Source organism: Falco peregrinus, chromosome 6, assembly GCF_023634155.1.
Source record: "Falco peregrinus isolate bFalPer1 chromosome 6, bFalPer1.pri, whole genome shotgun sequence".
NCBI lineage: Eukaryota > Metazoa > Chordata > Aves > Falconiformes > Falconidae > Falco > Falco peregrinus.
Genome location: NC_073726.1, coordinates 26,083,015 through 26,107,833, shown reverse-complemented (window position 1 = coordinate 26,107,833; position 24,819 = coordinate 26,083,015). Strand labels below are relative to the sequence as shown.

Below are 24,819 nucleotides of genomic sequence, written 5' to 3'. Positions count from 1 at the left end.
AGCTCCTCTAAGAGAGGCAGCATGATTAAATAGGTGACGTTTGGGTTATGCAATGCCACCACTTTAAGCTTCAGTACATGCCTGGTACCACTGGACCTCTGTCTCCTGATTGACCAAATATGACCTTGAGCCAAATACATAATGGAAACAGAAACAGCCACCCACATGCTAAGGAAAAACGTGCCAAATTCATGGGGGTCAGCAGCAGCAGGAAAAAACAAACACCTGCTTGTATGACATAACTACAACCTGAGGAGTAAGTGACCACTGTCACAAACAGTTAAGAAATGTCTGCGCTGAATAAACCTGGCAAAACCTTCAGTTCCTGAGTCAGAAAGCATCCCATATCCAAGTTCTCTGACAACTGCTTGCTCTGATCACTCTTAGATTCTGTCAGAGTTCGGTGCACCATCCTTGGAAAATGTTGAACAACATTACTATCTTGCCAGATCTCTCTGATAAAGACAGTGCGATGATCTCACCTGAAATAAACAAGCTGACAAGAAAGAAAATTCCTACTTGAGATGCAAAGAATGTCTCACAGCAGGAGAGATAAGCAGTCCTCTGATCCAGCAGGGTAAAAAAGATCAGAAAACTGGTATGGCCTGCTTCTTCAGGACAGTGAAAGCCACTGTGCTAAGTAACAGAAATTACTACATAAGAAAAAAGATAGGGTAATACGTTTCCAAGTCTGAAAATTTTGGCTTGGATTAATGGCAAAAAGCTTCAAGGTTTTTTGGGGGTGGGGTTTTGGTTTGTTTTGTTTGCTTCCATCTCTGCCTAGTATCCGGGAGACATTATAATATAATGTACTTACAATATTTTTATCTTAGCTTATAATACATATATTAGAATATACACATGCATATATACACTAGAAAGTACAAAGACTACTTTGACATCTGATTAAAAGTGATCCATGAACTATGGATGTGATTTAAAAAATGTATAGTGCGGGGCAGAGATGAGAAGAACACATAACTTTTAAAGGATGAATGAGCAATATTATTTTGATTGAGTTTGTCTCTCTTAAAAGACAGTACTTTCAAAGGTGTTAAATATCCAACGCTTCTACTGACTAGCTACCTTTGAAATATCAAGGTTCAGAGCTGCTTTAGAAATATCAAAGGGTATAGATAAAACCGAATATAATTTGAAATCAGTCAATCAAAGAATCTAAAAATTCATTATCGCTTTGTCCTGGCTTTGCTTAGAAGAACTGTAGAAAGAGCTGCAGAGGTAAGACGGCAGAGAACAAAATCTAGCAATAATTGGCAAGGAGTTGGGGATGTTCAGCTCTAAAGGAACACGGATATTTTGCAAATTCTTCCATAACATGTATTGGATAGCGATGGTGGTAGGGAGAATATAACAAGGGAGGAAGAGCTGGTACAGATGTACTCTGGAATAGAACAAGATTCAGCTCCCGTTCCTGTCTGGAATGACCCTGTAATCTGTTGCTAGGCTTGAAATGATTCAAAATGAATGTTGTTTTAAATGCCTGCTTTTGCTTAGATCCACAGTCATGTTTGGTTTGGAAAAGCCCAATATACTGGTACTCTTTCATGATTCCAAAAGAGAATTTAAAGGCATTATTTGCTGAAAAGAAAGAAATACAGAAATTCTCGATGTTTATTTTCCTTCTTTATACCTCAATTGTTTTTTTCTCAGCTGTCATTCTCAGTAGCACCTGCTAAAGCTCCTTATTTTTACTCCTCAAAAACAAAACCAATTAATACTTTTTATTTTTAGGTTTAGTTTTAGTTTTCCCCCATTCAAAATTTGCATAATTCAGGACTGATCTGGTTGTGTTTATTTCCCATGTCTCCCAAAGAGCCAGAGTATGACCTTGGCATGACCACTTATCCTACAGCATCTCAGTTCCCTGCCTACCTTAGGGCTGGCTTGTTAAATGGGCTGTCAGGTTTTCAACACAGAAACACTGTTTTGCACTGCACAGTGGCATCCAGTCTTGATGGGGAGGTTTAATTTCTCAGGTCATACAAATAACAGTACAAAATATGGCAATGGAAAAATGACCCAAGCAAAATTAATATAAATCTCTAAAAGGTCAGAGCATTGCCTTCCCCTGAAGGTGATAAATTTCCCCCCCATACTAATCTACTTCTGCTTATAATATTATCTGTTTTGTGCTAGAGAGGTCTCCAAACTATTGCCTTGGCAACCAATAAACATTAATCCATGTGAGATTTTCCTCTTGAAATACTTTCTATATTGGAAACGTTATGTAGGAGGTAAATTTCACTGGAACTGGAAAAGATGTGCTGATGATTTGATTCACATTTTTTTTCTGGATTTTGCAACAAAACACAGTCCTGGATATTTGTTACGTGAGAACAAATGCACTATCAGTCTAGTGGAACTGGCCTCCATGGGCGTGCCTGGGCTGTACATTTAGCTGCCCCAGAAGATTTGCAGCACCCCAAGCAGTCTGATAAAAGATGCAATGCAATTCACTCAAGGCTCAAAGCACTCTGTGTAAAATGTAAAACCAACCTTGCCGTTCTTAATTCTCAGTTGTCACGCACATGTAATAGCTCTGTTCTGAGGGACCAGACCAAGGGTTGAGTTTAGCTGGCAAGTGACTGCGCAGGAATTGGTCCTCCCATCATTCCTGTATGTTAAAGCACTTCCCAGCCTGCAAGAGCAAGACCGAGTGCGCTTGATGTACCACTTAAAAGATTTTGTCAGCAATCCCAGGCAAGCAAATAACGTCGCACCTTGCCCTGTCCCCTTGGATAAAGCCAGCTGTTGGGGTTGAACTCAGAAAAACTAGTGTAACATCAGCTATAACCATAAGCTAGAAAGATATATAGATATGTATATATACACACACCCCCATAAAAGAGTGTGCCCTGGTTTGTAAGCCACAGAAATCAATAGGAAGACCATTACTGAAGTTAATAGGCTTCAGATTGCACCTCGATAGAGCAATGCCAAGGACTTCAAGTACATCCAGCACCTCATACAGATGAAGGTGGAGGCAAGCAGGCACAAACAGCTTTAAAGGATTGATCCAAGTCCACTGATGGCTTTCCAAAAGCTTTGAGCAAATGTCACAGAAGGGAGAGCAGTACTCCAAGGGGAAGGTGACAGAGGTTTGGGATGACTGCGGTGAAGCCTATATCCTAACGCTGTGGCACAATGCTTGAAAGTGGAGTTAGAGAGAGAATACAGAGAGTATACAGAGAGCAAAGACTTTGGACCGTTTGTCAAGGTGAAATAACACATTGCTTGGTCTCTGAAGACATGATGTGAACCATAATGTGCGCTATTTCAAAATAACACATAGCTTGTCACTTATTATTACTGTACTAATCTGTATTTGAACGAATCAACAATGGAAATGCGCGCTTACATCAAGGAAGGAGCAACTCCAGCAAAGCAGAAATTCTGGGTTAGTATTCCTTACGGAAAACAAAGGAAACCTTTTGTAAATAAGGACCATTGTTCCAGACTTACCTCCTGAAGAAAGGTTAAACCCCTCAGAATGAGTAGATGGTTTCCTTAACATTCAAACACAACATGAGATTAACTCTTCAGAAATGTTTTCTATGCCTAGTAACGTTCATATATTCATCTATACTGGAGCCTAAGGGACTGCACAGCTTGTTTTGGAAAACAGTCATTCTTCTTGTGTGACACCTGGAAGTCCCCCGATACTCTATACTGTTCCAGTTGGCTGATATAACAAACTACTCCTGAAATTACAGGTTAAAAAATAAAAATACTACTAATAAAAAATAGAATGTACAAAGAGTTTCAACCGCAATCAGAATGAGTATGAAACTGCTTCCCCTCAACAGCAACGTGAGACAAACATGTCTTTTCACACTAAAATGAATGTATGTAACGTACCTGAACAATTTTGCAGCCTGTATATCTACAGAACTCTGTAAAATGAAAATGACATGTAAGGGAGAAACTGGGGGGGGCGGGGAATGTTAGCTTTTTAATTTTATGTGTAATGGAATAGTCACTTAAAGAATCTTTAAGACCAAGAGGAAATTATCAAAGTCACCTTTCTAACTAAAAAATATATTCTTTTTTCCTCCCTGTAAAAGGAATAGGCTTCTAAAGACATTCACTTCTCAGTTGCAAGAGTAATGCAGTCAGAAAGGTATCTTTCAAGCGCCTAAACTTCTTGGGTTTGTGAAATTAACCTAGATATACTGTTCAGGAATTGTTCAAAGTGTTGTTTAAGAAATACATTTAATTTTTTTTACTTGCTTTTTACCAGAAAGAAAGAGTCAGACTTTTTTTTTTTTTTGTATTCAGACGCACGTTTCAGCCTTGAACTAAGTACTTCTGTTATTTATCAGTTGTACTACTTGTTCTGAAAAGTCCAGATAGAATCTCATTGCGCAAAACCATAATCCTTGCCTCCAAGAACATGCAATGTCAATGGAAAATAAAACAACTGTGCACAAAAAGCAATCACAGATTGGAAGCTGAGGCACAGAGATATCATCTGATGTCACATAGCAAGTTTATGGCAGATCCTGGAACTGAAGATCATCTATCAGTTCAGAGTTTTAGCCACAAGACCAATCTCCCCGACATAATTAACATCCTTGAAACATGAAGGCAAACAAATATCTCAACTTATCAATGCCTTAAAAGCTTTATCCTTTAGAAGCAAATTAAGCAAACTATAACCAATAACAATACTAATTTTTTAATAATTTATTAAATTATATTAAAGAACCAGGCATCAATTTTTAATGCTGTTTTTGCTGCAATAAATGTCAAGGACTATGTTTTGACATTAACACATAGTTGTATATGTCAAGATGGTTTGGAGCTTCACAACTCACATTGGAGCTTTACAAAGCACTGTTTTTCTGGGACAACACAGTTTCATAGCAGGAGTAAGTAAAGCTGAGAAAAGCAAGGAATTTTTTTATCTCACGGGAGATTACAATATTCCAACATCTGTTTTTAAATTAAGACAAACAGTCAAAATCCTGAACTTTTCACAGAGTGACAACATTTCCATGAAATCCAGGAATGTGTAACTTTTGCTTTTGATCATTTCATCTACATCTGCTCTGGTCTGGGTGTCTAGCTTTCTTGGGCTTTTGATGGGGAGAAGAAGCAGTGCATATGCTCCACCGCACAGACGTGGACAAATCACATCCCCAAAACAAGAAGCCTGGAAATGCTTCTGAGCGTGTCCTGTGGTCTATGGCATCCTCTGGCACTGAACTGCATCTTATACACAGGATCAACACAGCTCATCCCTGCTTTGGACCTGTTGGCCAGGATTTTAGGCTGGGCTACATGTTCTATGCTGTCCTGCTCTCATATAAGCCTTATGCTGATTTCTGAAGTACTCCCAGAGATTTTAATGGTAGTTATGTTCCTGTGCAGGAAAGAATGGGGAAGAAAGCAAAGCCACATGAAGCTCTTATAAACCTTGCTGTTACCCTGAACACACAGAGGTTAATGTCAGATGAATACAATATTATGTGCCTTAGACCAGCGCAACAAAGTAATGTTTTCATTTGCATAGAACTGGTGGAAAATTTTGATTAAATGGAAACTTCCTTTTTCATTGACAATTCATTTTGATGGAAAACACCTGCCTAATCCTTGTAATGTACCACCAGACAGTCCCATAAGGCAAATTCTCTGTTTATACATGACTTAGAGAGAATGGTCATCAGCCAGGTTGCTTCAGCACTTTGCCATCATGGCTCAGCTCTGACCCATTTGCCAGCTTGGACCTGGGGTGCCAGTTGTGATGGTGAAGACTGTGAACTGGTCAGTCATTCGTTCCACACGTGCCACCAATCAATGGCTGTATGATAGTGCTTTTTCATTTACCACATATGCTGAACTGCATTTGACCTTGTGGTGAAAGGTTTCATTTACCATTACAGTCACTTCAGCTGTGCAGTCTCCAGTCTGTACGCTGATTTATGGATGGATGGATTTGCATATGGCAAACATCCACACAGCTTTATAAATTTGCATTTATGCCAATAAATGTAAAGTCATGGCTATGATACTAGTATGAGTAATGTTTTCATTAGAAATAGCTCTGTTTGGGGGGTTTGTTGGTTTTGCGTGTGTGTGTGTGTGTGTTTTGTTTTGTACTGTTTTTTTAAATGCACATAAGAATAAAATTTCATTCCCTTTCCAGTTTAAGACACAGGGACACTGCTAAAAAACTCCAAACATTTATTTTTTCTTACTAATTCTTCTTCTTTATTTCTTATTTCTTTCTCGTAACTGTTCCTAAGCAGGTATACATGGGGCTTATCTTGTCGCCATGGGTAAGCTGAGCATGAATCCTGACACTGGTGCAGAAATCTACAGGCTGACCTTGGAGATAGGAACATCTTGGAGATGGGAACAGAGACATCCATCCAGACCAAAAGCCAGTCTATTGTAGCCACTACTGAAGACCAGCCATGGATGATTAAGGAAAGAACATGAGGGCAGAAGAAGACACAGCTTCTGATAGCCCCTATGTCAGAGCTGAAGAAAATTGTGCTAGGTTTTTTGGTGTGGGTTTTTTAGTTTGGATTGAGCTGGGTTTGGTTTTTTTGTGGGTTTAAGGTTTGTTTAAATAGTATGCGATCTCCTCCATATTTGGCCTAATTAACTGACCACTGCAGAAGGCTCATGTTTCGGTAGTTTCCATATTCACAGCGCTAACACCGTGTACAGGCACTAAAAGCCAATGTCCTGGTTTTCAGAAATTTTTACTGTAAGCAAGCTCTCATTCTCTCCACACCGTACACATGTACCTTCAATTAATGTTACTGCTGTCTTGATATTAGTGACAAAAGTTCATTCATTCTTTGTTTCCTGGTATGAGCAAAGGAGAAAAGATCCACCTCCCACCCACATTCTGTAACAGATTTAGGAATGCAAGACCTTTTGTGCTTAAATCATTCACTATGCAACGCAAACATTTATACCCACTGAAACACCAAACACATCATTCAGTATTTTGAAACTTAATTTGGAATTAGACATTTACACTGAGGAACAGCTAAAAATAATTTGCAGCAGGGCGTGGCGTAACTTTACACTGTTTATGGATCTGGCCTAAGTATAAGTGTGAAAATAGCTTTGTATTTGTATACATGATATAGGTAAATGCATGCATGCACCTAAGGATACTTTCAGAATTCGGAATTTCGGAATTTCAGAATTTCAGTTTCTTCCCTCAGCTTAGCATCACAGAGGGGTAGGCTGAGCTTAGCCAGACCCCAAAAATCCCTTCTTTAAAGAGTAAAGACTAGTCAGGTGTGAGAGAGCTTCTGGTCTCAGCAGGAAAAAGCAGGGGAAGGAGTTTTCCGTGCTGTATTTACACCCCATGTACTCTGCCACTGGCCGGCAATTTTGTATAGATGTCTTGAACAGGCTCAGAGACTTTCTTACAGTAAGTGGTCCTCTGTACATGCAAATCTGTTGTATCTATGATAATATAAAATGCAATTTCTACCTTTCAGCATCATCCTTGGCCAGCACTAGGGAAGTGTTAGGATACCTCTGTTTCAAGACATCACAGACGTACTCATGAGTTACTCTGTGCCTTGTTCTCTGATTGCAAACACAGTTTGTAACAGCTCCAATTAATAAAACTGATGCCCCTTAGAGCCTACTGAAGGACTTCACAGCAACTGCACCATAATCAGAAGTAGTGCAAATGTGTTTCCTATTGGATTTTACGCCCCAAATGGTTTCCGCTCCTGTTTTTAATAGAAAACATTCTTTTTGCTTCCTTCTTTAAATGTACACCTATCATAAGATGTGAAAAACTTTATTGCCCCTCCACCCTCTACTGCATTTGAGACTTTCTGCATTTTCTTAACGTGTGACATAGGCCATAATAAATTTTAGGATAATAGAAGTGTCTGCACAAGTGGCTACATCTGAGCGGCTGCAATCCGAGATTCCTCTTGCTGTTTTGCAAAGAGCGCTGAGAGCCCATTGACAAGATGTCTGGGGTGAGGGAGCACGTGGCCCCACGCTCACTGTCCCACTTTGTCAGACTGATGTTTGAAAAGGAGCAGGGATTCCTTGCTCTCCTGCTAGCGCTAGAAGCTCTTTGGAGTGGCAGGAAAGCAGCTCTGGAGTCTCCTGCTGTGGGGGGTTCTCCTGGGCCCTCTCCAATGAGCTCATGTGAGAAGCAGGCAGTAGCGACTTTCACTCCAAGTGCCTGAAGCACTTTGAGTAATACTCCATTCATAAGTGTGGTTTTTTTTAATTTTTTTTAATTTTTTTTAATTACTTTGAGTAATACTCCAGTAAGGGATGAAAGTTTCCACAATGCTGTGCTCTTTTTTGATAGATACAGGAATGGTTACTGAAACAGAACAACTGCCTTACAGACCACTTGTTCCAACATTGCAGTTTTATTTATCTATAATGTTACTGTGCTTGAATCAGTGGAACTGCTTCAAGGCTGAATTTGTGTCTAAATGTGGGCTCTGTGTTACATTCGCACAGATAGGCCTCTGCACACAAGGTTTTAATGGGAAGACCTGTAAATCGGTAAAATGGGAGAGGGCTTGGATAAGATATGACACTCCTTTGCTCAAAATCTCAGTTTAAACTTGCTTGGGAATTCAAAAAAATGTGACCAAATTTCATATTGACACAGAAAAGGACTTAAAGATCCACCTGCCTGAGCAAGGGTCTTTGGCAGCGACTTCAGCTGACGTTGTGTCCTACTGGGCACGAGGAGGCAATGCAGCACAGCAAGGCGAGGGTTGCCCTTGTTGTGCCGGAGCACAGAGGAGCCATGGGGTAAGCAGGATCAGGAGGGATTGTTACTGAATAAGAACTTCCATTTGGGAGGAGAACAGTATTTCTTCCCACTATCTGGGCAAAGCTCAAAAATTTCAAGCGATTCTTACAATTGCTTCATTTTATTGGTTTATTATTTTGTAAGTGATGAAGAACTTGTATAACCTCCCCAAAGGGCACTTCACGCCACAAGTGCCATCTACGGTGAAATCAATGGGACTACTCATGTCAGTAGGAGTTTGTAAGATCAGTCCTTTTTTTTCATTTTTAACCTGGTAAATATCGGGACAAATCACAGTTCATTACAGGAACATCAGTGTGATTGAGCAAATCCCAGAGCCTTTAAATAACTGTCCTTTATACATTCAGGGAATGAAATTGCATTTAACTTTGTCTCCGAGTTCTTTTCAGCACAATGCATCCAGACCAAATGAGTGCACAGAAGCTTTTTGAGAAAGTGTGTGCTGTGAATGATTACAAGGGTGACACTAGCTGTTCGCTGAGTTATGGAGCTTGAATGAAATGATGGTGTTTCAAGGTAAATAGATGGAAGCCACAGGATGATATTGAGGGAAATAATATAAGTAACCTACAGCAACTGCCCACTGTTATCTCATGATTAAGGGGTAGGTACATAAGCCGCATCACCTCTGGAGGTGAAATTTACTTGGGAAATATTTTCTAGTCCTTGCACCTGCCTAATCACAGTTTCTGGAGCTGTTTCAGGCACAAATGGCTTAGTAAATCTTTCTCCATATACACACATGCCAATTCTATCTAAGCAGACACAAGGTACAATAAAACATAATAGAAACTTGTCTGGCTCAACGCCTATTAGGACTTCTCTTTCGCTCCGTGTTCCTCATTTTTCTGTTTACATTCGCTTTTCCGCCCTTTTGGATGCAGGAAGAAGTGTATCTTTTGAAGGATACATTCAGTTTTAAACATGCCGCCCTTCTACCTGTACTGAAGTACGAGCGCAGAGCAGAATAACCAAATGCTGAGCAGTTTGTAGGGAAGATTAAAGTAATGATTATTTTGGGTGCCTCGTGGGTCAGCTACTGACATAATTCAGAATAATACTCAAATCCTTTACATTTCTTCCAGTCCTATCACACTTGTCTGCCAGACTTTTAATGAAGGTCTACATCTGCTTAGATCTTGTGGGTTTTTTTTCCTTTTCTTTTCTTTTTTTCCCTTTTTTTTTTTTTTTCCAAAGGGGTGGGGGGGTGGGGGGAGGGGGGGAGCGAGGGCAGCTTTTTTACCTTCTCTTTTTTGAAATATTGAAAGTAGAAAATGCATAGTAGTGGGAGACCTGATATTGCTTTTCAAGATTCATTTTCTCCCAAGTGGTCATTATTACAGCAGATCTCTTTAAGGCATGGGAGTTTCCATACCTGTGAATAGGTTAAAGTTTTATAGTGCTGCTTTTCACAGCACTTTGAAATGCAATTATCTTTGCCAGGAGCTAGCTAGAGAATTATTTACATATCTCCTTTCCTACCTCAGCTGACCATTCACATGCAAATAGGAGCTTTGACAGCTTCTCCACACATTTATGAAACCCAGTCATCTGTCCATTTTTCTGCTCAGAATGAAAGATATGACAATGCCTTAGAATAAAGCCCTGCCAGACTCTAGATTAGTTTCTTACTCTGTAATACTGGAAAAAAATAAAATAAAAATCCAGATTTCTTGGAGTGAAAAATAAAAGAACACAGTGAACGCACTTTGGTTGCAAAATAAGTATTGATTTCTTGGAGATCAGCTGGGGGTCAGAAGTTTTCCAAACTATCTGAAAGGCAGAGCTAACCTGAACTCTTGCTTGTTCCTCCCTTGGTCACTCAGAACCCAACAAAACAATTCAGCCTCTCAAAACCCCTGATTTTCCGAGTAGGTTCAAGCCATTGCACTGTGGGGACAGCCATGTCATCAGGTGAGGAAAATGAATAGCAGACACTTAAGCTGGCCCTGCCTGTTTGAACCCCATGTTTGAAGAAACTTGACTTGTACTACTGAGCACAGTGGGTCCCAGCACGGTTCACCTCTGCACAGAACAGGTTCATGCTCTGGCCCTGCACATGTAAGCAATTGCCTCTTAAACCCTGGTGTCTGAGAGACCTGACTGAGTGGTTCAGCTCAGGACAATATTGTGCTTTCATGGTGATTATAAAAAAATCATTGCTACTCTACCCACTCACCAATCGTTTTGTTATTTTAAAGGAAAACTTAAGACCTGAAGTATGCTTTTCTGCTGTGGTTTCAGTGTCTTATAACCAAACACAAGTACACATTTCCTGGTTCAAAAAGGCTGTATTTCACCTTTTTGCATGTAAATTACATACTTTGATCACTTCCATGTGTCTGGCATAAGGTAAAATAGCTTCTATGCACGGTGAACCTACAGTGAAACAAAATTCAGCGGTTGTCATATTCCTACAAGCCCATAGAATAAGTTTTTAAGAGAGCAGCAGTTATGAGAAATTACCTTAGAAAGGCTGTTTATGGTCTCAGCTATGGAAATTATGTTCAAAAACTAGGAGTTGTATTGCTTGGTCTTGTCCTTAGCCCCTTTGATGCAGTGTTAATTAGCAGTATCAATGGTCTAAACATGCACTACTGCAGTCACAGTCATTTAACTAAGTTACACTTGATTTACACCAGAATAATTGATGATAGCTTAAAATTTCTAATATAGAATAATAATACACATGACACTTGATACTGCTGTCTTTGAAGACAAATGAAAAAGTTTCTTTACTCCAGTAAAGAGAACCTTTTAAATTCGTCTCTGTTATTACCAGCCTCAAGAATTGGACTTTGCTCTTTTAGCACCAGCAAAACTGTCAGAAAACTATGCAGCACGTGGTCAAGTAAGACACCGTAATCTAACAAGTCAAACTAAAAACTTCTGCCTGAAGTTCAAAGGTACACCGAAATCATTCAAAGCCTTGTATTTGTTCCGTATTTCTTAATTAATGGCATGAAACCCAGTACTTAATTATGGAAAAAGAATGTTATTCAAAACACCCATTACACCATGTAAGTGGCATGAGGAAGTATAAAAGGAAAGAAACAAAAAATTCCTTGAGTTAATTCACTGCAGGTAATATTTAAATGCTGCATTTAAGGTACGTGGATTATATGAACAACCAATTTTATTTTCACATAGGCCAGGCTGATGAAGGGAACAGGTGCTTTCCTTCTTATTTTAGGAATGAAGATGTGAATCTTACTGAGATGCACAATTCCACTCCTGACTTTATTATAGCAGTTTGTCCTCATTCCTGTGTTTGAACTAGCGCTGTCAAGTAACAGTGTGCCAGTGAGCGAGTCCCAGCCAACAGGCAGCTATAACTGATGGAGCTGCCTACTGAGTATGGCACCAGGTGGCCAGGAATGGCTGCCCTCATCCTGTAGAAAGCTGGGAAGCATTTTGGGTATGGAAAGGCAGAAAACGGGCTATGTGCAGGAACAAATAGAAGTTTTGTGCCCCAGAATTTTTGGGAAGGAAAACACGTACACTTGTAGGGGCAGAGAAGTCTTAAGAGACCAGTGCCCTGGTCAGCTATGTCCAGACTGGGTGGAAAAGGGTGGAAGTGCCCAAAGTGACATTTTTTGTTTTGTCTGATAAGCACAAAAGAAAAAGTACATTTTTTAACTCCCTATTGATTTAAATACATGATTATCGCATAGGATTAGGAAAAAAGGGAAGGCTAGCTCAAACTCAGAGAAATAGCCCAGGATTTTGCAAGCACTGACATACTTTGGTAGACAGTATTGCAAAGACTAAACACAAAGACTCTTCTTCCCCAGAGTCTTTGGTAATCACCTTCACAGTGTATTTAATGTGAAATAGAGGTGGATGCTCTAAAAAACACTGTGAAGGGTTCCTGTATAGAACCGTCTGGAATACCCAAACTGAATTAAATTAGATATGCTTTCTGGACAATAGACATGTGTTTCACACCACAGGTGTATGGAGATGTCAATATAATTATTATAATCACTTGAAAGTACCTGTAAGGCCTTTGTATGTTGATCAAAAATAAGTTCTGACAGAACTTTGAATATACGCGTTAATGGGATTATTCTGAGAGTATGACATAACTCTGAATAGGCACAGCAAGTCTCTGACCTCGAGCCATTCCTCATGAGATCACTTAATACCACTTTACAGGTGAAGAAGCTGACACAGAAAAGTCATAGAATTAATGGGATTTCACATTTATGGTGTTTTCTTTGATTCCCATGACAGTACAGACTTCCTGTGTGTCATCCACGGTGGTGCTGGCTTTCTGTGAACCTCCAACCTCCATCTGTAGGTGAAGGTAAGAAAACTTTCCTAATTTGTGTGACTATTGTTCAGCAAAGCATGTGAGTTCCAGTGGGGGTTAAAAGAATGAAGACAGACATAAAATTGTAAAAGAATGTCAGAAAAGGAAGACTACTAGTCAGCAGATTACAGTTCCATCACAGAGGAGACATAAAATCTGAAAAAGTAAATTGGAAATTTTTGTTACTCTTGATCTCAGTACCCCAGGCTACAGACAAAACCAAAATTTTCAACATATAATATTACTTTGTTTCACAACACCCCTTGAAAAAGAGCTACAAGGGAAGTTCTTTCAAATTTAACAAGTTCCTAAACCTTTTTTTTCACTTGAGATGAAATCTTGCTTGCTTGTTCGCTGGAGATCAGTGTTTACGGCGGGCGTACAAATGACCGAGGATACATGTTCACAACAGCAAGACGGAGGGAGGTTTACCATGCTGATAACTGCACAGCCAACGTCCTGCAAACACTGCTTCGCTGACATCTAGGACATTTCAGAGAAGTGCCAGCTGAAGCTCCTTCGACAATGTTATCATACCCTAACCTGTACATCTGAATTTGCAGCTGGTCTTGGTGGATGGACTCTGTCACATCTCGGAAGAGCAGCAACTGAGAAATCAAGTGATTTCTTAATGTTGCAATTTGCAGGTAGCTCAGGTATGTGTTTTTATTGTCTGCAAGGCTATCAGAGCAGGAAGCTTTGATACAGCCATTCATCTGCTGGAGTAGAAGGGAATACGAGAAAAAAAGTAACCTGCAGGATGCAGTTTTCTTTCCTGGATTCCTAAACATTGATTCTGCTGTCCCTTCTGGCACAAGCAGAACTGGCACTTACCACATGGGCTCAGCAGAATGGAGACCTTGTGCAGGACCTGCCACGTTGGCCTACAGATACTGTAGAGCAACACTCATCATCATCACTGCTATGACCCTTGCTGTGTTCTGAGAGAAAGAGCTTATGACCCTTGCTGTGTTCTGAGAGAAAGAGCTTCAGCAGCAGTCAGAACCCTTTCAGACTACACGCTCTTGCAAAAAAACAGTAAAGTTCCACTGGAAAAATCCATGAAGGAAATAAAAGTGATATTAACACCCCGAAATCTCCACTTCACCTTAACAGACCCCACCCTATGCCCTGGCCAGACACAGGATCCGTGTCTAGCAAAGGAAGGCTATTGCCATTCCACACCAGTTGGTGATGAAAGCTGTACCCTGCACTCTCTGCAGCCCTTTTGGATACTTGTGAGCTGTATTTATCGTCTGTTGCCTCTAGAAAAGGCCACCAACCCCTCCCCCTTGAAAGGCAGCTCTAAATCCTTTAAATTATCTCACAGAGCTTTTTTGTGTCCTTTTCTCACACAAGGCTGGAATTTCAAAAGGAGCCAAGAGGGGCCGTCAGAACCAACATGAGCCTTGCTTCATTAGAGTGGAGAGTAAAGAGCTTTCTTTTTCCTCCTTCCACAAGTTATTTGCTTTCATCTAACTACTTCATTCCTCAGATTGTTCCCCACAAGATCCAACTTCGCACGAAAATATTTATAAGAGATGAGAATTTTATTTGACTGCTCTTCTAAAGTTTCTGCAACATCCAGCCAGAGAGATAAGCAGGCAGCCCAACAAATGTCAAACAACTTTAAAATATTAGAGGAATGGCAAAAACTTCTGACTTTACTGCATTCAGCTATCAAACAGCAAAGGATGTAAACTAGATGTGACACAAAGTAGACTAGTGCTCACACATTTCAGGGATTGCTGTAGATGTGTTTAGCTCAAGGGGAATCTGTAATCTCCAAAATGAGAAAGGAATCCCCCAAACCATAGGTCTATTTCAGATTTTTAGAAATGAACCTAAATTAGGTTTCATCCTGGTCTCACTATTGAAATCATTCTGCTGGAAAAGGGGACAGCCAGGGCTGAGGCACCTGTCCTCTGACATGCATGTATACATATGCATTTTTGATTGCAAACTATGCTATATAAAATCGAGTCTTGAAGACATTTTTCTTTGCAAGTGTGGAAACATTCAAAAAGTAACTGAGCTGGTCAGGGGACAGCTTACTGAAAGCTCCGAATAATTAAGATATTAAATTAATAAAGTTCTACGGCCCCAGACAGTCACTTCCAGCAAGTGTCACTGGGTTCAGGATGAGCTTATTAAGGAGGAGAGACATGTGACATGTGACATGTGAGATGTAAGTTAGATAACTGTTTTAAGAATATGAAGAATGTGACGGTACTGTCTGTTTCTCGCTATATCTGAAAGTGATGCAAATTTAGATGGAGTCACAGGTGACCTCAGGATCACAGGTACTGAGAGCAAACATAAGTTTAATCAGTTGGATTTCTACACAAGTTTAAATATTCATTTAAGCAGAGAGCATTTCTTAAATCAGGATGCTTTAGATCAGTAAACAGCCCAAGTTCTTCCGTAGCATTCAATTGGCACCTTCTTTTGATACCTCCTCAGAAAGAAAGAATCTAAATGAATGAACATGGAGCTTAATTCCTTTTACAGTCACTGAAAAGCGATGAGCACCCTTAAAGTCTCATTCCGTCTGCCTAACCCAAGATTAGCTCTCTGGAGGTACCTCTCCATCCACTGACAGTGAAAAGCCCAGTGTGGCTGGCTGTGTCAGTCAAAGAAAGGCACCAGAGAGAACCTCCTGTGGTGCAGGAGGAAGGCTACAGTGCCCTCAAGTCCTCTGATGCTCTCAACAGCTGTGGCCATCCTTTTCTGTCTTGTACATCGGGGCACTATCCCATTTGGAAAAAAAACAGGAAAAGCCAAGTAAATGTACTATCCCCACAGTTATTCTCACCATCCACAGCTGTTACTGAAAGAGAGCAGCTAACCTATATGAAGGCTGTATGTGGGAGGACCATGAACTTGCAGACATTCCTGAAGGGAGCTTTAATCCTGCAAGGGAAGGAATTCGCTGAATCGCCCACCAGCACCAGCACACCACCGGCAGCAACTTTCACATGTAACCTTAATTAACAAGAGCACCAGGACAAGCTACAGACCTTCCATTTCAAAATTTGACATTGAGCTCCCAGGGTCCACCCCACACATTTGCTTAAAAATAAGCACGTGGGAGACTGAAGACAATTGCACCCTTTTGAGCTTTCAAACAACTGGAAAATGTCACAACCAGTGACACAACCTAGAAGGGTTTGGTTTCTTCTCAGTCACTGAGGCGTTGCCTCAAGCGAAGATGTGATTTTGCTTCACATCAAACTAGGGTCCAGCCGGGCTCCAGCTGACGTAGAAAATATTCAAAATACTGGAGCACCTTTATATTGCTTGTGCTTCCATTGCAATGTTCCAGGTACACACATGCAGGAAAAAGCCTGTGGGCCAGAGGAAGTAAATAAAAAAGATGTTTCTCAGTTGTAGGCATTAAAGACCGTATGCAGAACCAGTGATTAGGTAAACCAAAACCATATTAAAAGGATCAGCGTATAGCACTGCCTTGAATAAAAAACAAAAAAACACCTCCAAGAAAAAAAAAAAAAGTTAAAAATACAAATCATTTAGCAGTTTTTTCTCAGGTGGAACTCCACGTAAATGCCTTCTGTACTTACAGAGGCACACGCAGGAGAGACTATCATAAATAACCTGTTTACATTGTAGCAACTGCAAAGACTGGGTTTCTTATTTTAAATATTGTTTTGATAAACCTTACGGAATAAATCATACTTGAATAAACCCTACGAAAACAAATAGGTACTTCAGTCCTGATCCAGAAACTTCAAGCATAGGAGTAAAAGTCAAGGCAGGCTTGACACATCAGTAGATCCATTGAGTTCAGTGGAACTATGGATGTTTAAATTCCTCACTAGGGGAGGGTTTTAAGGATGCTGTAACAAACACTAAAAGTGTGTGCTGCACACCTTGTCCACAGCAAAGGAGTTTCCATTGCCATAAATATGGCACCTTCCCTGAATAATTCCATCATTTGCAAACCGTATAGCACAAATAATTATAGAGATCTCCAGCTCCTCAGAAAAGGGAGGCTCTGTAATTCAGAAACCACTTTTTCCACTGGAATTAAATGGGAAAGTTGGAAACACAAAACGAGAATGCTGGGCTAGGTTTTCACCCTCCTTGTTCCAATTACATTGCCTGTCTCAGGCCCTAATTAGCTAGCAGAAAATCTCCCTATATAGGCAAGATCTGAGCTTAGGCACTTCCTTCATCAGCTTCTCCCTCCTGCCAGCCTGTGGGGCACATCAGAAGCAGGCAGGGTAACTCTCCCACTGCCCCTGAGAGTCCCCAGGTCTCCTGAAGACCCTACTCCACTGACACGAGAAAAAAAACCACACAGCTCTTCTTCTGAAGAGCTTGCCACACTGGGCAAAAGAAGGCTGAGGAGGCTGCGGCAGCATCTGACATCCTCACCGCCTCTGCGGTGGGCTCGGGGACTGCTGGAGCCATGCAGAAATGCTGCCAGGAACCGTGGAAGCTGAAGAGTGCTACAAACCTGTGCCTAGATAGTGTACCTCACCCATGTGCCTGTCTTCACAGTCTTCTCCCCAAGCCTGGGCTGCCCTTCTCTTTTCGGGCACGTTAAAGAGGCTCTTTCCTCAGACAGTGCTCTTTACAAGATAGCTCAAGCAAAAGGTTTTTTTAGGCAGATACCTTGAAATCTGAGACAAACTCTAGTACTGGTCCCAACTCATGGGAGACAGGCTTCCTTGCTAATATTTCTCTCCCCGTTTCCTTCTCCCACTCTGTCCTGCTTTCCCAATGTTTGCGGAGGTTTTGAGCCACGAGTTACAGAGTTTGATGGAAAGGAAAAACCACAACCAAACCCACCAGCAGGTCATCAACTACAACCAGACCAGGTCGACAAACTACAAACCAGCTATTATATTTACACTAGCATACGTACAGTGCGGTGTCATTCCTCCCTCGCCATGGCATGTTGGATGGATGGGAACAGACAGTTTTGCCATTGCTTTCACAAAAGCCAGGATTTCAGCTGTATGAAAATCCACCCTATAAAATTGTAAATCAACTGCACATCAAGGATGGAACAGTTCTCACTATGACTGCAACTTTGAACAAGATCCTTATTTTTAATATGGCTTGAGTCAGAGCCAGGGAGCAGTAGAGCTAAATCTGTGCACAGTGCCTTTCCAGTTACTTATTCTCCAGTAATATGTATCCAATTGAGCAACAATAACAAAGGAGAACCACACATGTACTCTTACAAAACATACTTACAGCATTTAGTAATTTTCAATAGACAAATAGGACGCGACAGATGGATTTGAGAAAGCTGGGTTCACAAGATTTACTCATGTGGAGACAAAAATTGGGGCTGCCTCAGGAAAAATCTGTAAATCAAGGAATCATTAATGGAAACTCTCTTTCTTTGGGCTTATATGTTTATATTTAAAGGTCACTGTCGCTGGTTCCATCTCTCTTTGTGCCGTTACCTCCCCATACAGAGGACAGCAAAAGAAAATAGGAAACAATAAACGATACAAGAAATCCATCTGGAGTTAAGACTATATTTATTGTTTTAAACTTTGCACACTCAACTTGATCACCATCTTTCTGAGAACTCTGTGCTCAAAAGAAGTTTCCTGAACTGAATCTGTGACCCAGTGACACAATAGAGACTTACAACTGACACTGAAGCCAATGAGATGAAAAAACCACAACCCCAACAACAAAAAAACCCCAACAAACAAACAGCAAACCCCCCTACATTCTTTAAGGAATGATTCCTTTACTTTTGACATACTCTACAATAAGGACACAGAGTCTTTGAAGGACAGAAAAAGAGGAGCTTGGAGGTTGAAGGGCTCAGCTGAGCTCTCAGTTTTATAGCTGGTTTTATCACATTTAGGCTAGGATCCAGAACTTGCTGACTGCAATGAACTTTGGATCAGGCCTTTAATTATATTAATTCCCTTTGAGTGAAATAAGGAGATAACTATCACTTGTGCAAAACCTTTGCAAGCCACGCACCAAGATGAAAATGCTTGGAAACTTTAAAACGTACAGAGCAAAACCCTGATGCTACCCAACAGGAGTTTCACCACAGATTTCAGCTGGACAAGGATTTCCCTAGTGCTCTCCTCGAATTTCCTTCCTTTAATATGCCACCAAAATCAAGGTGATATAAACCAAATAACCAGAACTCTGTTTTACAATAAACAGAAAGAACCTTTTCAGACCGCAGATGTGGCCTTAATATATGCATTTGTACACTTTCTCTTCCTCTTCCTATCCGTAACATGCCTCGCAGGATGCTTCTCATCTTCTGCCGGGCTGAGTGACAAGAAGTTAAGAGGAAGCAAGAATAGGAGCTCACCGTAACTTCTGTCCAGCAACCTGGGAAATGGCAGAGCTAATACTGGACCTTTGAAAACAAGTGACCATAGGAAATCAAGGTTGGCAGGGATTTAACCCTTCATGACTCATTTTGCTAACTTTTAAAGCAAATGCCCCAGCTTTTTAACCATGTTTGACATCTAATTAGTCAAGCAAAACAAGAAGTTAAAACACATCCTTGCCTTTCTTTTGAAATAAAGCACCGACAATCAGCTGCAAGGTATTTGTTTAGGCAAAAAACAAGCATGCATGTTAAAAGAAAACACAAGGACAGTCACTGAAAAGAGAAGTCACTTGGATCACTCTTTTTCAACCTGCCTTTTTTTTTCCCTCCCTCAATATCACAAGTTTATTTTGCTCACCCACAGCTCTTCAAGGAGAGGCAGAACGGATAGCTTCTTTTCCTAAGTGCAAGCAGTTTGAACAGAGATGAATCACACAGTCATATAGCAGTGAGACATACCCCGAGAGACACCTATTAGCCTGTAAGGTATTCGGTCAGTACCTAAAAGCCATATTTTCAATACCTGCAGCTCTTCAGGCTGTTCCTACGCAAGGTGTTAACATTGAGCTGGGCACAGAATACTGTGGCTGGAAGCAAAATTTGTCTGGAAAAGCACCAGCTGATAAGGCTTAGTTTTCCCTGAGTAGTAATGGTATCCCCATACTTAGGGATGAAGGCAGCAGCCCAGCAGCACGCTCCTCTTGACCTGGCCAAGCATTTACACCGGTACTTAACACGGAGCACGTGAGTAGCCTGAGCTGATTTGTAGGGTTACACGCATTTTAAATCAAATATATGAATCAAAGGCCAGAGTGTAAACTCCTGTAGCTCTTCAGTCTCTCACTTGCTTTGAATTAACTCTGCATTTACTTTCTCTGATAGGTAGAAAACAGGGTTGCTCAGCATTTGAACTCATTTTCTTTTTACACCCATCTACCATCACAGAAAACAGTTTCAATGTTCCTTTCTGTTTCCTGCTTTGCTCATATAGGACTGAGGGTATATCAAAATTTGATGCCTGATTTATTTTAAAAAATGAAAATGAGACTCTTTCTCCCAGCAAGAGCAGAACTGGAATACAACCAATCAGCAGAGTAGCAAAATGTTGCTAAACTGCACATGGATACAGTACCAGCCGGGTGAAAAAAAGAAAACAGTAAAAAACCCAACAAAACAAAAATAAAACAACAAAAAACCTAACAACAAATAAAACAAACAAAACAAACCACCATCAGTCAGATCTGATGACCATTTGAAATTAGTTTCTGTGCATTTAGTAGGCATGAGCCGGGGTAGCAGACATGAGTGGGGGTAGCAGACTTGAGCCATCAATAAACTTTAAAAGGGTGAAAAAAAATAATAATTAATTAGCCCTTAAAACCCTTTACAGGATATTTTTATAGCATTTATGCTTCTATATACTAATCTGAGTTTCAGTACAACTGTAAAAGTTTGGAAGCAATTAAGAGTTTTATAATTATTTTTCTGACATGACACGTAGTTATGGTAGAAGCTTTCTTCAGACTCCATTACCCAAAATAATTAATTTTCTGTTAAATACAAGTGTTTTTTCTTATGAAAACCAAGTTAACAGATTCTCAAGCCCTCACACTTCTTTTTACACATACCAAGTGTAAATACACACAAATATGCATACATGTGTTCTTTAATAAAAACCTGCACATGCATTTATTTCATACAGTGCATCCAAGTTTTGCAGGTGTTTGATTATTTTTTTTTATCATCTGGAGTGCAGAAATTACGTCTGCCTCATATCAGACAGGACTTTCCCCCTCTCATTTGCAGCACAAGAAAGATGAAATTAATTGGAAAATGTATTTCTACTGGCAAGAGATGCACTGACACTCTCCTGTAAACTGAGACTGACATCTATGACCAGGCATGCACACACATGTTCTCTTTTTTCCCACTGTAGCAGCAGTGCGTTACTTTTCCTCCCTGCTTTCAGAACCGTGGCTGCTCCTGCTGCCAGCCTTCAGTGACCCGAGCGTGATGAGGAGGCAGCTCCTCGGAGACAGGCACGACCGCAGGGATGCACAGACCTCCCTTTTGGAAACCATACCCTACAGTTCTCAACGCCTTCAACTTCTTTCCCAGTTGCACATTCTCCAGATTGGGCGAATGCTTCTGAAAATGTACTTAAGAGACGAACCACGCCGAGCAGGAGCCTGCCTGCTCCAGAGCCCTCCTCTAAAGCAGGCAGCCTTATACAAAAGTTAATTACTGGCAATTGCAGCCCGAGTGGCATTACACAATGTCAAACGTAAAGGCAACCTCGCAGCTCTTCCCCTTCAGTTACACCTTCCCTGTGATGGCTAAAGAAGCGCATCAGATCGCAGGGAAAATAATCCCAGCTCGGAGAAATGGCACCGCATTTAACATCCATAGGCGATGGTTCCTGTGCCTTGCAGTCCTTGCCTCCTTTTCTGGACTGATCTGTTCCTTTCAGTTATAGTTTCTTGGCAAAGCCACCATCTACTGCTTATGTTCGGCATCTGATTGTCAGATTTGTACAGCCTGAATATTCATGACTCGAACGTTAACCACTTCGTGTCTCAACTAGGGGGAAAAAAATATATACATATATATATATAAATATATATATTAAAAAAAATCTGCGCCTATTCCGTGCCTTTTGAAGCGGAGCGGGTACGGTGGCTGCACTAACACGCCCGGCACGGGGGAGATTTGCTGGGTGGCCAAAGACATCTTATGTTAAAAAAAAAAAAGAAAAAAAAAGAGTAAAGTCCGCAGAAATAGCGCAGCAGCCTGGACACCCCTGTTCCCGCACGGCTCAGCACGATCCCGAGCCCTGGGCTGCAACCGCAACTAACTCCTCTTTGTCTGTGCGCTGCCGGGCACCGCCGCCGCTCGGAGCGGCTGCCGGGGAGCTTCGCTGGGGGTTCGCCTCTGTTCTACTTTGGGTTCGGTTCCCCCCCCCCTCCCCCCCGAAATGTCTCCCGATGCCAGGTCCCCCCTCTGGAAGGTAAGGAGAAGCAGGGAGGAAGGTGGCGCGGGGAGAGAGCGGCGGGGCAAGGAGGGGAGGTTTGGAGGAAACCGGAGAATCGGAGAGAACAACAGGACTTACCTTTGTGGGATAATTTGAGCCTCGGCACGTTATTCTTCACATGCTGGCAGTTCACTCTTCCCGCTAGTAATACTCCCAAGGAAAGCAAGGCAATCCCCCTGAGCCAGCCCATGCTGCAGCAGCCACCGGAGGGTCCCTGCGAGCCGCAGCCGTGGCGCTCCCCGTCCTGCCGGGCGCTGCCGGGGAACTTCAGGCAACCTGGGGAGCGGAGGTAACAGGTGATGGGGGTGGGCTCCGCTCCGCGCCCCGCCGCGCCCCGCCGCCGCCAGCCGCCCCGGCCCCCCGCCTCGCCGCCGCCGGGGCAACTTCAAGCCCCTCTCACGCACACGCCGCCGGCCGGAAAAGGAGGCAGCCCCCGGGCGGCGGGGGGGGGCGGCATGATGCGGGCCGGGGGCAGGGGCCGGGGCCGGCGCCGGGGCTGGCCGGTGCCCCGCTCCCCGCTCGGCGGGCGGGTCCCGGGGGGGGGCGGCGGGGGCGGGCGCGGCGCGGCCCCGCGCTGCCCGCGCACATGGAGGCGCGGGGGGCACCGGCTCTGCCCGCGCTCCCGGGAGCGGCTGACAATGGGAGCGCAGGGAAGCTCGGCACCCCCCACCCCCCACCCCCCCTTCCCCTGCTGTCACACCACACACGAAAAAAAAAAAGAAAACCAACCAAACAAAAATATATGAACAACTGAAAAAGGAGGGGGGGGGAGGAAAAAAAAAGGGGGGGGAAAAAGAAGAAAAAAAAAGGAAAAACAAAGGCAAAAAAATAAGAAGAAAAAAAAAAAAAGAGGAAAAAAAAAAGAGGAAGAAAAAAAAAAAAAGAGGAAGGAAAAAAAAGAAACGCATCGCAGCAGAGATTAGAGAGAACATGACCTCCACCCAGCATGGGAAAGGCACGGAGCGAGGGATTGTCACGAGCTATTTCATGTCACTGTCCGAGTTGTGGGGTTTGTTGGTTTTTTTTTTTTCTTGTAAAAAACCCCACTATTTTTTATTTATTTATTTATGTATTTCATCTCACGGCCGCCCCCCCTTTCAAAACAACAACAGCACAGCACAGCCCACAGCGCTGCTACCCACGTAAATAACATCTGCCCATAACGTAATACTCCTCGGGTTGTTCCCAGTTAAAAAACAAGTAACAAACTCTTCCATCAGCGTAACTTTACCGCTGAAGCTTTTAAAGCCTTGTTAGGGAAGGTTGCGCTAACCCTCCCGCCCTCCCGCCCTCCTGCGCTGCTCCAGCTTGGCAAAAAACATTCCTAGTAAAGCCCACTTCAGCCATCAGTTCAAGACATGTACAGGTCTAGAGGGGCTTATAAATTACACTGGAGTATTCCCTGAAGTGGTCTTCTAAGTTAAAATGCTCCAATCCTTCCCATTTCTAATACTGCATGATGATAACAATAATGGTCTTAGATTTTTATGCCAAGAAACTAGATAATGGCTTTTGTTTGTTTGTTTAAACAAAAGGAGATGCAAAATCCCCAGAGGTCTTCTAAATGTTAAGGAGTTGTAAATACAAACACATAAGCAAACTGCAGCTCTCCCCTCCCACATGGCTGAACAGCCCCCTTCCAGCGAGTGATGGTTTATTAAATTTTCCGTGCTGTGCTGAATATCAATATAATGTGCATTTTGGAAGCCAATGTCAAATATATGTGCCCTGCATGACGTTCCTAACACAGGATTGACAGAGAAGCTGGCAATCAACGTTTACAAAACGTTGGCATCCTCAAAGAAGTATGACTCCTTTTTATTTTGTTCTGTACTTTTCTGGGGGGAAAAAAGTGTGGTATTTCAGTGAGATCTCTTCCTTCCTTTTATCATTGTTTAGTGCAGGTTAAAAACCTGTTGTCCACTCCTGCCAAGGGCAACCACACTACGCTCCCCATTTTATAGAAGGCAACATCTCCTTTCTGCATTCAGACCTAGCTACTAAACCAGCATTTAGGAAACAGTCTTAACTTTGCAGCTGAAGTTCATAGTTGAAAATGCGGGTGTCAGTGTGGTTCTAATTAAAATGTAAAGACTCGCGCGGAACAAGGCTTGCTGCTATGGCAAAGCAAGGGCTAAAATTCTGTCACTGCTGCTTTCATTGCTTAATATTCACATGCCAGTGGAAAAGAAGGGGCTTTTCCCCTCTCCTCTTTAACAAAGTCTCTTCTGCTTCCTGAGCTTAATTCATTAATCCCGTGGCATTGTATCTGCCAGATTCAGCAATTCTATTGATCAGTAGCGTTGTTAAGA

General features: G+C 41.9%; 1 protein-coding gene across 1 annotated transcript in view; it reads right to left on the bottom strand.

Moving 5' to 3' along the window:
• The window catches only part of SEMA3A (semaphorin 3A), a 170,156-nt gene extending 147,037 nt beyond the window's left edge, over positions 1–23,119 (bottom strand). The window contains exon 1 of the mRNA XM_005240155.4: positions 22,586–23,119. Coding sequence (XP_005240212.2) covers positions 22,586–22,697 — 112 coding nt within the window. The 5' untranslated portion in view covers positions 22,698–23,119. The remainder of the gene's footprint in view (positions 1–22,585) is intronic.
• Positions 23,120–24,819: the final 1,700 nt, after the last annotated feature.